At 34.5% G+C, this 14680-nt stretch overlaps 3 protein-coding genes and 1 non-coding gene across 4 annotated transcripts; 3 read left to right on the top strand and 1 right to left on the bottom strand.

Annotated features, from left to right (window-relative positions):
- The first annotated feature begins 2570 nt into the window (after positions 1-2570).
- Positions 2571-4658, top strand: RRP4 (ribosomal RNA processing 4). Its single transcript, XM_028058114.2, has 6 exons — positions 2571-2903; positions 2979-3024; positions 3111-3200; positions 3410-3475; positions 3570-3635; positions 3978-4658. The coding sequence occupies exons 1-6, from the start codon at positions 2647-2649 to the stop codon at positions 4428-4430; spliced, it is 978 nt and encodes a 325-aa protein (XP_027913915.1). The 5' UTR covers positions 2571-2646; the 3' UTR covers positions 4431-4658.
- A 742-nt stretch (positions 4659-5400) lies between these two features.
- RPH1 (resistance to phytophthora 1) lies at positions 5401-6898 on the bottom strand. Its single transcript, XM_028066873.2, has 4 exons — positions 6466-6898; positions 6089-6299; positions 5820-5989; positions 5401-5724 (listed from the first exon to the last, which is right to left on the bottom strand). Exons 1-4 carry the CDS (start codon positions 6766-6768, stop codon positions 5698-5700), a joined length of 711 nt encoding a protein of 236 aa, XP_027922674.2. The 5' UTR covers positions 6769-6898; the 3' UTR covers positions 5401-5697.
- Positions 6899-7624: 726 nt separating this feature from the next.
- Positions 7625-7706, top strand: TRNAS-UGA (transfer RNA serine (anticodon UGA)). Its single transcript has one exon. It is a non-coding gene; the product is annotated as a tRNA-Ser (tRNA).
- Positions 7707-8854: 1148 nt separating this feature from the next.
- On the top strand, positions 8855-9610 carry LOC146888897 (uncharacterized). Its single transcript, XM_085666666.1, has one exon. It carries the CDS (start codon positions 8855-8857, stop codon positions 9608-9610), a length of 756 nt encoding a protein of 251 aa, XP_085522792.1.
- Positions 9611-14680: the final 5070 nt, after the last annotated feature.

Below are 14680 nucleotides of genomic sequence, written 5' to 3'. Positions count from 1 at the left end.
ATATTCGCGAATTGGGATCGATATTCTCGCCCAGCGGCTTCATTCTCGCCCAGCGAGGTCTAAAATCGACGTTTTCAGAAATGTGCCTCGCTGGGCGAGCCACATTTTCGCCCAGCGACTCGAATACTGCAGTTCTGATCTGCCATTTTCGCCCAGCGAGCCACCAGCTCGCCCAGCGAGTGACCCTGGCGCCTAATGATCGTTTTTTGGCCTTCCAAGGGTTGTCCAAGGCAGTATATACATATAGGTGAGTCCTTTCTCCATGTTTGCAGTGCTGGACTTGATCTCGGTGCCCCTCGACATGATTATTTGTGTAAAAGTCAATCTTTTATGTCCAATCATGCTTCCTTGAGCTTTAGCTTGTTTTCTTCCACCAGAATTGCTTCCTATTGTTTTATTTCACACACTCATAATAGAGATTAGAAGTAAAAAAGCATAAAACAACTAAAATACAAAACAATGTAAAAACAACATAAACTAGAGGATTAAACAAGATAAAAGTTATGTAGGAGTTGATTTTATTCACAAAACTTAACATCAATAAGAGGTAGAAAACAACGTTATCATTTTGAAAGAAAAAAAAAAAAAACTGGTGCCAATAATTTAGTGTACACTAATATACTCACTTTTTAATTTCCTTTTAGAAGAGACATAAACAAATTGAAATCATGAGATTTTTGAAAAATCACATGAATGTGAATCCTGTAGATGCTTCCAATAACGTTATTATAACACATTTAATTAAAATTATTTTTAATTTTTCTTTTAAATAGTTTGTTTAAATAATAGAGTTCAAATTTATTAAATTTGTTTTTTTTATAAAGTACTGTTTACCATCAAACATAAAAGCACATATTAACATTTAATAATATTTAATAATAAGAGATATAAGTGATATATGAATGTTTTGTATCTTAAGTAATTCTCTTGTATTCTTTTGATTAGTTGTATTTTATGGTGTATTAGGATTTTGACATGCGTAAAGTACAATTTATTCAAAATTAAAATTTATTAAAAACTTATAAGAATTATTTTACAAAAAATAATAATAAAATGTACGTAAGATATTCAATGAGTGGCACTCTCTTACGCTCATCTTCATATTGTATAAAAACCAAGACAAAAGTATATGAAGATATTAAATGTACCACTCTATAGTAACAAAACCAATAAAATAAGATAACATACGAAGATAACATCTAAAACATATGAAGCTAAGAAAAAAACCTTCTTCCAAAACGAAGATTATGAAAAACCTACCTTGATTGAGGTTAACACAAAAGAAGGAAAAAAGCATTAAAGAATCACTAATCAGTGCAGGAAATTTTCATAACAGGGTCTTGAAGTTATATCTCTGCGGACCTAGAAGAAACTTAACTCAAACTTCAAATCAATAGGATTGAAAGCTAATGCTTGTTTTAGACTATCATACAAAACAAACAAATAATTCATCAACAAAATCCATAACAAACACAAACCAAAGCTTTTTACAACAAAATTTAACAAACCCCTAAGTATAGAACAAAAACATAAAATTATACCCAACTAACCCGACAATAACACTAGAAAAAAAATACCCAACAAACCTCCGCAAACCCAAAAGAAAGTCGACTTAAGATCTAAGAACAGCAAGGATGTCTGGATATATTTCACCGAATAAAAAGTAAAAAAATACCCGTTGATGAAGGAAACCTGCAGAGACGAAATAGAAACAAAGTTCAGTTAAAAAGAATAAGAAGAAGAACCTCTAATGAAGAAGGAGAACTCAAGCTATTAAACAATACCTAATGTTCAATCGGATGTTAACTGATTAAGAAGCAGAAAAAAAAAACTTAGAGTAAGATAAAGAAGGATAGGTTATGAGAAGAAGTAAAAAATACCCTTTATGAAGATCGAGAAGGAGAACTCGAAAACAAAGTTAAGTTATTATAACTTACCTTCAACTGGATATGACGGCAGAAGCAGGAGGCGAAGAAGAAGAAGAAGACAACATTGAGGGTTTTCTTCTGGTTCTGTAAATTTTTGTGGAAGAAGAAGAATGAGAATAGTTTTTTCTGGGAGAAGAAAAAGAATAGTAATTATTTGTCACACGTCAATCAATATTTTAATCAAGCATTGAAAGTGGGTCATTCAAAAATTTGATAAACTATCAAGGGGGAAGAAGTAGAAAATCTTAAAGAAAAGAGAAAAAACGAAAAAAACTCTTCATTTATGACATGTGTCAATAAATTAGAATGACTAGTTCAATAACTTTATTATACTAACATTTTCTTATATATAAAGATATGCAACTTTTAGGGATAATTGTTAAACTTGTCTATCTAAAATTAATTTTCAAAAGTACTTTCTAGAATATATTAAATAAAATGGTTCGAGGAAATCTTCTGGAGAAGAGATATTTTTAATAAAAAATGATAAAAGAGAAGCATCTTAGTAATAGTGAGAGGTGTTAATAATAATTACCCTAAATTTGTAATACTGGAAAACCAAAATTGAAAGCCTGTTTAAAGAAGGCCCATTGAATGGATGGGCTCAGAAGCCCAAATTTCAAAGTTTGAAAGAGGGAATGGTGGTGGAAGAGTCAGTGAGGTTCAGGCTTAGGGTTTCTTCTTCCATTGCTCAGTGTTTGCAGAGAGAGATATCGTAATGAGAGGAATACAGTTACCGTTAAGCCAAACTCAGAAGGTTCGTCTTCAGAAGACTCTAGAACAGTTAGAATCTCTCTCATCCAAGGTCAACTCCGATGCTTCCGTTATCATCGCTGATTCCATTCCCGTCAACCACGAAGACGGCGTACTCAAGGGACACGGAACCGCCGATCTCAACGGCGAAGTCGTCGCCACCGTCTGCGGCGTTGTCGAGCGCGTCAACAAACTTGTCTACGTCCGCTCGTTACGCTCCAGGTATAATATTTCTTCTTAACTTCTCCAACTTTTTCTGTTGATACCTTTGTTAACGGAGTGAGTGATAACTCGTAGGTATAAACCTGAGGTTGGTGACATCGTTATTGGACGTGTTGCTGAGGTAAATATCAATAATTTCTCTTGGAAATTTGTTTTTGTACTTGTTGCGCTTCTCTCACTATTTTTAATTTAATCGCTGTTATGTAGGTTGCTCAGAAGCGCTGGAGACTGGATATAAATTTCAATCAGGATGCAGTTTTGATGCTTTCTTCTATGAATATGCCTGATGGCGTCCAGGTATTTCATAACACTTTTTTTTGGGGATATATCTTGTTATGGTTTATCTGAAAAGCATCTGTAATTTGTATAGCTCGTATAACTCTCTTCACAAAATTTAACTTGTTCCTTTTTAAAAGGAAATGATGTTTTTAGTTAAGCGAAATGTGTTTAGTTATATGAATGAAGCTGGAAACTCTCTCATTTAGAATTATTCTTATCCGTGCTAGAGGCGGAGGACAGCGCTGGATGAGCTAAACATGCGTTGCATTTTTGAGGAGAATGATGTTGTTTGTGTAAGTTGTTGTGTTGTTTTTACTGAAAATTAATTTCATTGGTTGAAGCAAATGATGGTTGATTAGTGTTCCTATACTATGTTTGTGACCTCAGGCTGAAGTTCGGGGTTTCCAGCATGACGGCTTACACCTTCAAGCAAGGAGTCGGAAATATGGAAAGGTGTGCTGTCTGGAAAATCCTAATAAATCACTTCGTTTTTTTTCGCTTCTGTTTTCATCTCGAAATGTAGTAGGCTTCTAGCACGTTGTATAAAGTAGGAGACAGTAGAAAATGAAATTTTTCTATGAAATGGGCATTGTTGCTAACAGATGTAGAAGTACATAGTTAGTCTGCTTCCATGTTCCGACTATGCTTTTCTGTTTGTGATACGAGGACAAGATTTTGAACTGAGGGTAAATAGTTTTCTGGGTTCTTAGAAGGTGTTTATAGATGACTTGAAATAGATTGTAGTTGTTCTTCAGTCTTTTACTGTTACTAACGTCTCTCGGTTGTGCAACACAGCTTTATAGAGGTCAGCTGCTTACAGTCCCACCTTATCTTGTGAAGAGACAGAAACAACATTTCCATCATCTGGAGGAGTTTGGTATTGATTTGATACTTGGCTGTAATGGATTCATATGGGTTGGGGAACATATTGAAGCCAAAGATGACATGGTAGAAGATCAGGTGAGCCAATCCGATCCGCAAGTTTTACTGCATAACAGCGCAAGTCTTGAAGAACAAGAAAGAAATTATACGATATTGGAGACCAGAAAATACATTTGCAGAGCAGCTAATGCTGTTAGAGTTCTATCAATCTTAGGCTTCAATATTACATTGGAAATCATCAAGGGAATTATTGATCTAAGCCTATCTATGAATCTTGATATACATGAGATGCTTGGTTCTGAATTCTGTGTTCTGGTTGCTGAAAAAGAAGCAGAAAGGAGAAGCTCAAATAAAAAGAAGCGGTAGATTGTGAAATGGCGGCTTTTTGACCGGGAACTATTTGTAATTTGGTTTTTGCTCGGGGAGAATTAATGTTCAATTTACAAAATTGGTTTAATTATAAAAGAAAAATTCTCCCACATAGTGTAATGCGCGTTTGAGATTAGCATAGTGTAAAAGGAATTTCATATGTATGAATTATGAAGTGAATGTTTAAAATGAATTGTCCATGGTTGTGGCTTTTCTTTTCTGAAACATTTGTTAAGAGATAGCTAGCTAACTTTTAATAATAAAAAGGACGAAAGGCAGTTGTAATCTACCAAATACAGTTTTCATATATTTTGAATTGAAGATTAAGTATGATTTGGAAAACAGGACTTGATATTTTTATCGTAGAATGTATAAAATTCGACCCTTTGGAGTTTCAAAGCTGGATCATGTGCTCTGTTTACATGGCCTTGCAAAATTAGGTATTGGTATATCTCTGATATGAGCTTGTGAAATCGAGCCCACTTTTTTAGTTGAAATGCATTTGCTAGGGAAGTCAATCATGTAGCATTTCCCTGTTGAACTTGCTGTTTGTCATTTTGGTGCTTGGTCATTGTAGTGTTTGTTTGGCTGTACAATTTTTCTTATTTGTATGATGAGTTTGTCTAATTCTATACCGATTGTACGTGGGGAATAATACCGTGACATTGAGATTGAGAACTGAAGGAAATGGCTTGATTACATTGATCAAAGGGACCTAGTTTCATGAATTTCCTTTATATCAGCCAATGCATTGATCGGAGATCTATCTGAAATTGTGTAGTTATCTGAATGCAGTATTTACCAATACATAAGGTGTATTCTAAAGACAATTTTTCTGTTTAATTATTAAAACATAATAAATTAATGTTAAGAACATATAATTTCGCCCTTACACTTTATTCAGCAGATGCAGACCAGAATACAACTGGTTTCTAAATTTTGATTTTCGTGCAGTTAAGAAAATAAGTTAAAGCCATAGAAAATCTCTGATATAAAATCCGTGTATAATGTGGCTACATTGTATTTCATCTTTGGGAGATTACTGCTATGACATGGGAATTTCAGTTCTCTGAAATGTGAGACGCGCAACACATACAAAATGCAAAACTTTTTAAAGAACGTATAACATCCTCTTCATTTGATAAAAAAGAAGAATGCATCTGTGACAATTAATTGTTGTGTGGCATATAGAATGAAGATCCATCATGTCAAGATGCAACAAGCCTTGAAGGTATACTTTTGATGATAACCAAGTTTGAGTTCCCTAATCCGTTCTCTGAAACCATCCAAACTGCAAGAGACACGCTTTAGATAACAAGTTACAAGAAACTAAAGCTAAACAGGTAACAACAAATATGGATAACTAGAAAGTAGATGTAGGTTTACCTTCCATGCATACATTCCAAGGAAGGCAACTACATCAGCCGACCAAACAACAGCAAAGGACTTCCAAAAGAAAGGGATTACAACATTGATCAATGGTATGAGGAGAAAAAGATAGTTGAGAGCTTCTTTCTCATTCTTTGAGCAATCTCGAGCTCGTAATGAAGGAATTGCTGCACATAAAACCATGGTCGTGAAAAACAATGAAGCAGCAAGTAAGCACTAGCTCTTTCATACAACAATAAATTCAAAATTGGGAGGTAGAAACTTACTGAACATCCAAATGGACCACATTCCCATTAATCTCCAAATGTCAGGTTCATCAGAAGGAAATATGAGATTAAAAGACAAAGCTCCACCCAACAACACTGAAACATACCCTTGAACCTCAAAAACAGTGTACAATACAGTACCGGGCACTGCAGGGTTTTTGGTGGCGGTGGAAGCCCTTGGCGCAAAGGTAGCAGCAGTTTTCTGAGCAACCTGTCACATAACAAAACAAACATCAAAATCCCCATCCACTTGCCAACATGGAAACTTGAAATTTTCCAAGAAAGCATAGGTTTTAACGAAATGGGCACCCTTAAAATTTGTCTTAAATTGAAATTCTTGAACGACCAGAAGTGGGAACTTAGAACTCAGAACCAACCTTTTTAAGCTCTTTGTCAATTGGAGCAGAAAAAGTGGACGTGTTCTCCTGGTTGCTTTTCTCTTCCACGTTCGTCTCCTCTGCAAGTTCCTCGGCCACTATTTGCGTGTCTACTTCATCGGAGGTGGCACGTGCGGAGAGCTTGGCATGAACGAGAGAGTGTGAGAACAAGTTGGTAGTAACTGTGGAATGCAATCTTGTAACGTTAACCACGTTTGTGTTGTTGTTTCGAACCGGAGAGACGGAAGAGTAGGGAACCCCCCAAAGGTAACGGTTCATAGAAGGTGAGATTAACGTGTTCATGTTTTTGTTTTTGAGGGGTCTGAAATTAAGTTTTCATCGGAAACCGAAACTCCACGACGATGAGAAGGAGGAAGATAAGGAATGTGAGGTGGAATTGGAACCAAGTACAGCAATGACGGTGAGACGACAACGTTTAGAAACCCGCTTAAACTCTAACGGTCTGAATTTATTTCTTTCATTTATTTTTCGTCAAGTAATTGCTATTTGGGTATATATTTAATTTTTTTTATCTTTTACATTAATATTTAAACATAAAAGTAAAACAAACTACTAAATTGACTATGTAATTATTTATGAAAATAATAAACTATAAGTAAAAATAAAATAAATACACATCTCAAAATTAAACAACCTTTTTATAACTTTCTTTTGTAATAAAAAATATTACCAAAAAGGAAGTTAACAAGTTTACTTAAAATAAAGGGTTTTGGGCTTAGTAATAAGAAAAAAATATACTAGTTTTAGGTAAAGGAAATTATAATTATATAATGAGAAGAAACGTGACAAAATATTTCTTTAACTTTGAAAGTGAAAAAAGAAATGAATTAATTAATAATGTAAATTCATATTGATATATGAAAAATTAACAATATGATAATCATCCCAGTTTTGTTTTTCTATTTAAAAAATGGTCCCATAAGTATTTTTTGTAGAACAAATTATAGATTTCAAATGAAGATATCACAATCCAAGGCTAAATCTCACTGCTAAAGATTCTAACTCCATAGTAGGATTATGTGAAAAGGAATAATACAAAGTGTGACTTGATGCTATATAAAATATTGAGCTACCAGATCTTATTATTGGATTAGACAATCCACAAGTTTAATGAATAAATTAGCATTATATATTAAAAGTCGATATGTCCGAGTGGTTAAGGAGACAGACTTGAAATCTGTTGGGCTACGCCCGCGCAGGTTCGAACCCTGCTGTCGACGAATAAAGTTTTGTTTTTCGTTTTTATTTTTTATGTATTTTTTGTTTTTGGTTTTTATTTTTTATTATACATAATTTTGGTTTTTGTTTTTTATTTTATATCATACATAATTTTGGTTTTGTTTTTTATTTTTTATCATACATAATTTTGGTTTTTGTTTTTTATTTTTTATCATAAATAATTTTGGTTTTCTTGCAGTAATGATTGTTTAGTAAAATATTTTTCATTCTTGGATTACGTTTGAATTTCTTTGGCGTCTAATTTCATTTTCTTGTTTTTTAGATCCTTTTATTTTAATTTTATTCTAATAACATTGTCAATTTAATACATCACGTAGAATGGACAAACATGTGAACAAAAATATTTTTGACATAATTGATATAACCAACTGTTTTTTTTTTGGAAAAAAATAATCAATCATTTTTCGAAAACAAAATAAAAAATATTTGATTTTCAGAAGCCAAAAGTTATCTTTTTTTCACAAAACTTATTTTAGAAAAAGAAAAAAAATATTTAAACCACGATAACAACATACAAAGCTGAAGCTCTGCCACGGGACCCATCTAGTAAGTGTTGTCTACTAAGAAGGAAACTTGTATTAAATTTTTGGAATTCTTAACACTAGTATAATAGTACAGTTTTGGTGCCTGAGGAATTAAATTTGTCTTATTTATTAAAGTATAATGCAAATTCTAGAAGAATCTAAAAAAGTATAAGATAGAGTTATTGAAATGTAAAGAAACTTCTAGAGTATTGGAGAAAAGCCTAGGATAGAAAGAAAAATCAAGAACATTCAACTATGTAGAAAAATCTAGAAGTATTTGCATTAGTTCTAGCTAGGAGTTTCTAAAATAATCTATGGGACTATAAATACCCATGCATCCTACCATTTTGTAACATTAAGAACAACTAACACAACATCCAATACAACTACTCTCAACTACAAATACACTTCTCCAACTACTACTTTCATACTCTACTATCTACACATTTTCTCTATCCCTTCAACTATCCCTTTCACAACCTTGAATTACTATCAGTGGTATCAGAGCTACGTTCGGTCATCTACTGGGCGTAGATAAACTTTTCAACTACTTCAAAAAAATTAGAACTTCATTCTATACTACTTCCAAAATATTTTCTCAACCTATGGCCACTACCAATCAAACATCATCAATTCCAGTACCTATTTTCACAGGAGAAAATTATGAATTTTGGAGTGTCAAAATGAAGACATTCTTTCGCTCCCAAGATTTATGGGACATTATAGAAGAGGGATTCACTATTCCAGAATACACTTCCGCTCTTACTGCAGCTCAGAAGAAGGAGTTGAAGGAAAACAAACAGAAGGATTCAAGGGCTTTACTTGCTCTTCAACAAGCAGTTGATGACACAATCTTTCTGAGAATAATAGGTGCCACAAACGCAAAGCAAGCTTGGAACACAATACAAGAAGAGTTTCAAGGAAGTGATGAGGTACGCAATGTTAAACTTCATTCTCTAAGACGAGAGTTTGAATTAATAAGAATGAAAGAATCTGAGACCATTAAAGATTATTATTCTAGAATAAAGGAAATAGTTAGTCAGATGAGAGCCTATGGGGAAACTATTCTTGACAAAAAAATCGTTGAGAAAATTTTAATTTCTATTCCCCAAAAATATGATGCAATCGCAACTGCGATTGAACAAACAAAAGATTTGGCCACATTGTCAGTAACACAACTAATGGGCTCTCTTGAAGCTTATGAACAAAGATTGAAAAGGCATGAAGAAGACTCAGTCGAAAATGCCTTTCAATCAAAACTAAAATTACGGTCTCAGAATAAAGAATATGAAGGAAATAAAAGTAGAGGAGAAATTTCTAGAAATAAAGAAAATTCTAGAAGCTTCCCTATGACTCATTAAGGAAAATATCCCCCATGTGGCATATGTAAAAAGACAAGTCACATGGAAAAAGATTGTTGGCATCATAGAAAACCTCAATGTCAATACTGCAAGAAATTTGGCCACGTAGAGAAGTATTGTCGTAATAAAAATAAGCATCAAGCAAACTTTGCTGAAGAACATAATCAGGAGCAACGCTTATTTTATGCCAATCAAGAATCTCCTAACGGAGGAGAAAGTTGGTACTTGGATAGTGGATGCAGCAATCACATGGCCAAAGATCAAAGCATCTTCAAAGACATTGATAAATCTGTCAATGTCAAAGTTCGACTAGGAAACGGTACCACAGTGGAGTCTCAAGGCAAAGAAACTGTCATGGTGGAGACAAAGAAAGGTACGAAATTCATCAAGGATGTTTTATTGGTTCCCAATCTTAAAGAAAATCTTTTAAGTATTGGTCAAATGATGGAGAATGGATATTCTCTCCACTTTGAGAAAGATACATGCAAAATTTATGACAGTAGAAAGACAGAAATTGGCCAAGTAAAAATGGAGAAGAGAAATAGAAGCTTTCCCATAAGCTTCAAACCTGGAACTAATATTGCCATGAAGGCAGAAGTTGATGACTCGTGGCTTTGGCATAGGAGATTTGGTCACTTCAACACATATGCCTTAAAGCTTCTATATAAGAAAAACATGATGAGAGATCTTCCATGCTTAAAAGAGAATAATGAATCATGCGAAGGATGTCTCCTTGGTAAACAACATCGATTACCATTCTCGACTGACAAAGCATGGAGAGCAAAAGACTTACTAGAGTTGATCCATACTGATGTTTGTGGACCAATGAGGACGCCTTCACATCACAACAACAGGTACTTCATTCTCTTCATTGATGACTTCTCTAGAATGACATGGGTTTATTTCTTAAAGGCAAAGTCAGAAGTCTTTGGAATATTCAAGAAATTCAAGGCCCTTGTTGAGAAGCAAAGTGGAAAACAAATAAAAGTACTTAGAAGTGATCGTGGAAAGGAGTATACATCTCGCGAGTTTGACAAATTCTGCGAAGATGAAGGCATAGAGAGACAACTCACAGTCGCATATACTCCACAACAAAACGGTGTATCAGAAAGAAAAAATCGCACAGTCATGGAGATGGCAAGATCAATGCTAAAAGAGAAAGGTATGCCTAACACTTTTTGGGCTGAAGCAGTCTACACTGCAGTTTACATTTTAAACAGATGTTCAACTAAGGCGGTCAAAGACAAGACTCCTATTGAAGCTTGGAGTGGAAGAAAGCCATCAGCCAAACACCTACGAGTATTTGGATCTATCTGCTACATACATGTTCCTGATCAAAGGAGGCACAAGCTTGAAGACAAGACTATACGAGGAATATTCTTGGGATATAGCACACAATCAAAAGGCTATCGAGTTTACAACCTACAAACAAAAAAGCTCGTCATTAGTCGAGATGTTGAAATTGATGAAAATGCTTCTTGGAATTGGGAAGAAGAAAAAGTTGTTAAAAGCACCACTTTAGTTCCAGTGCAACAATATCAAGAAGAAATTCAAGAAGAGGCAGAAGCTTCAAGTACGCCTTCTCCACCTCCATTAGAAGATTCTTCACTAGAGTCCACTCCAAGACGAGAAAGATCTTTGGTAGACATATACGAAACCTGCAATATGGCCATGATTGAGCCTAACTGCTGTGAGGAAGCATCAAAGCAAGAAATATGGGTCAAGGCTATGGAAGAAGAGGTTAAAATGATTGAGAAGAATAACACTTGGGAGCTCGTAAACTGTCCTCAAGGAAAAGACATCATTGGAGTGAAATGGGTATATAAAACAAAGCTCAATCCTGATGGAACTATACAAAAGCATAAGGCCAGATTGGTCGCAAAAGGATACTCACAACAACCAGGAATCGACTACAATGAGACATTTGCTCCAGTCGCACGACTAGATACAATAAGAGCTCTAATAGCCCTAGCAGCACAAAAAGGATGGAACATCTATCAACTAGATGTCAAATCAACCTTCCTAAATGGAGTGCTCGAAGAAGAGATTTATGTTGAACAACCTCAAGGCTTCATCAATAAAGGCAATGAAGGCAAAGTACTAAGACTAAAAAAAGCCTTATACGGCTTGAAGCAAGCTCCTCGAGCATGGTATAGCAAGATTGATCAATACTTCATCGATCAAGGATTCAGGAGGAGCAAAAGTGAGCCAACACTATATATTAAAGCACAAGGTCAGTATCACCTCATTGTCTCCTTATATGTCGATGATCTTATCTATACAGGAAACAATTTGGAGATGATGAAAGAATTTAAAGAAGACATGATGAAGACATTTGAGATGACCGACCTTGGGTTGATGAACTATTTCCTCGGTATAGAGGTGAAACAACAAGAAGACGGCATATTTATCTCTCAAAAGAAATATATTGAAGCCCTATTGAAGAAGTTCAAGATGTATGATTGTAAACCTGTCGCTACTCCATTGGTGGTAAATGAGAAACTACAAAAAGATGATGGAGCACAAGAAACAAATGCATCACGCTACAGAAGTTTGATTGGAAGTCTCTTATATCTCACAGCCACAAGACCAGACATTATGTATGCCACAAGTCTTCTATCAAGATTCATGCAAAAGCCAAGTCAGATTCATTATGGAGTAGGGAAAAGAATTTTAAGATATCTACAAGGCACAAAGGAGTTTGGAATATGGTACAAAACCATGACTAACTCAAGGATCATTGGCTACACCGATAGTGATTGGGCAGGATCAAAAGATGACATGAAGAGCACCTCAGGCTATGCTTTCTCGCTTGGATCGGGAATATTCTCTTGGGCATCAAAGAAGCAAGCAACTGTTGCACAATCAACAGCTGAAGCAGAATATGTGGCTGCTGCTGAAGCAACAAGTCAAGCTATATGGCTTCGAAAGATATTCAAAGATATAGGAGAGAAACAAAGTGGACCTACTACAATCAACTGTGATAATAAATCAGCTATCGCAATGACGAAGAACCCAATACATCACAGTAGAACAAAACACATAGCAATTAAATACCACTTCATCAGAGAAGCGGAAACAAATATGAAGATACGACTTGAGTACTGCCCGACAGAAGATCAAATTGCAGATATCTTCACAAAGGCCTTACCAAGACCAAGATTTGAACTACTACGCGCTATGCTTGGAGTTACCAAATTTGCATCAAGGAGGAGTATTAAAGTATAATGCAAATTCTAGAAGAATCTAAAAAAATATAAGATAGAGTTATTGAAATGTAAAGAAACTTCTAGAGTATTGGAGAAAAGCCTAGGATAGAAAGAAAAATCAAGAACATTCAACTATGTAGAAAAATCTAGAAGTATTTGCATTAGTTCTAGCTAGAAGTTTCTAGAATAATCTATGGGACTATAAATACCCATGTATCCTACCATTTTGTAACATTAAGAACAACTAACACAACATCCAATACAACTACTCTCAACTACAAATACACTTCTCCAACTACTACTTTCATACTCTACTATCTACACATTTTCTCTATCCCTTCAACTATCCCTTTCACAACCTTGAATTACTATCATTATTCATTAATTATCCTCTTTAACAACTGTGCATTATCATTGTTTTGAGGGCACTCAACAATTAACGTACTTAGGTGTAGCTGACCCTGATTCGGACACAGTTAGTTTATACCATGAATGATGTCAATTTAGGTATCGTTGTTGTAGTTTTAGCCCCCACTTAAGAATAATTTAAGCTAATACTAATCTTAATATTCCCGAATGATGAGAAAAAAGAAGACTACTAAATAGTGTTTCTTTTCAGAAGAATCAATGATAGAGATCCTGAGTTGATGTAATGAATGAGTTCTATCTGTCCAATTCACGAAATATCAAAGAATGTTTTGTCTCTGATTCATGTCTCGTTAAACTGGGATCATAACAATTATCGCCAACTTTCACCGTGGAGCTGATGAAGTGTCTGCTATAGAAATGTGAAATTGCAGTATTAAAATTCCTTAGCATTAAATTGAAAAACATAGTTAATTAGGTGAGGATATTAATTAATATAGCTTGGACATTCTAGCATTATGGAGATATAAAATGATCTGCTATAAATAGTTACAGTGAAAGGAACTTCCACATATAAAATGTTCTCCTATGAATAGTAACAGTGAAAGGAACTTCCAGCGGCCAGACCCAGAACTTGGTTTCAAGAACAAAAAGTTTGTGAATATGCCAACAACTTTGTGAGCTTGGAAAACCAGATTTATTCATTTGGTATTTGACAGGTCAAAAACAAGCAGACCCACATATTAGTTCATAACAATAAATATATATACATTACTTTTCCAAATCTTCTTTTTGCAAACAATGATTTAAGTGGGTACCACATTTGTCGATATTTTGGTGTATTTAAAATCATTTATACTACGTTATTCTAGCTGATAAGTATTTGTACCCTAGAACTCCAGAAACCTTGTTCCTTTCGATCTTAATCCCAAGCTTCATTTTCTTAAGAAATTGACACCACGTGATTTGCATTAATTACATTTTACATGTTAGATGTTGCTGATGTTTACCTTGTCACTATTACCTTGTACCATATGTGGAACTCATGTTTACCATGTCACTACGTACATATACAAAATCAAGAAGCTTATCTTGCATACATCATCTTCTTTAAGGAAAGGTTAGTTGTCTTTTTCTTATAAGAAGCTTCTACTTATAACTTAATGTGTTACTTGTTATCTTCTAATGAAACCAAACAAGAAAGGAAAAAAAAAAAGATCCAAGGTTAATGTAAAATACTGAAGAACGCCAAGAAGGGAAAGGTGATGTGCTGAGGCTGGGTCCCCGCTATATACAGCTAACATGACATGATGGGTTTTATGTCATAGATAATCTCACTTATATATGTTTTTGATTGTTAAGAAAATTGTGTTAAAAAAATTGTTGGAAGTCTCACATCGATTAGAGATAAGGTCAATTCATAATATATAAATAGGTGCAATCCTCACCTTACAAACCGATTTTGTAGGATTGAGTTAGGCTTAAAGTCCATTTC

This window comes from Vigna unguiculata, chromosome 1, assembly GCF_037176805.1.
Source record: "Vigna unguiculata cultivar grain cowpea cultivar isolate G323 ecotype 2 chromosome 1, ASM3717680v1, whole genome shotgun sequence".
Classification (NCBI taxonomy): domain Eukaryota; kingdom Viridiplantae; phylum Streptophyta; class Magnoliopsida; order Fabales; family Fabaceae; genus Vigna; species Vigna unguiculata.
This window is presented reverse-complemented; position numbering and strand designations above follow the sequence as displayed.

Bases quoted from the DNA above. Each gene is read 5' to 3' on its own strand.
- RRP4 (XM_028058114.2), top strand. From the start codon at position 2,647: ATGAGAGGAATACAGTTACCGTTAAGCCAAACTCAGAAGGTTCGTCTT. The intron at 3,025-3,110 runs GTAAATATCAAT...GCTGTTATGTAG, and splicing joins TTATTGGACGTGTTGCTGAG to GTTGCTCAGAAGCGCTGGAG. The intron at 3,201-3,409 runs GTATTTCATAAC...TATCCGTGCTAG, and splicing joins ATATGCCTGATGGCGTCCAG to AGGCGGAGGACAGCGCTGGA.
- LOC146888897 (XM_085666666.1), top strand. From the start codon at position 8,855: ATGGCCACTACCAATCAAACATCATCAATTCCAGTACCTATTTTCACA.
- RPH1 (XM_028066873.2), bottom strand. From the start codon at position 6,768: ATGAACACGTTAATCTCACCTTCTATGAACCGTTACCTTTGGGGGGTT. The intron at 6,300-6,465 runs GTTGGTTCTGAG...GTTATGTGACAG, and splicing joins TTGACAAAGAGCTTAAAAAG to GTTGCTCAGAAAACTGCTGC. The intron at 5,990-6,088 runs GTAAGTTTCTAC...TTTTATGTGCAG, and splicing joins GTGGTCCATTTGGATGTTCA to CAATTCCTTCATTACGAGCT.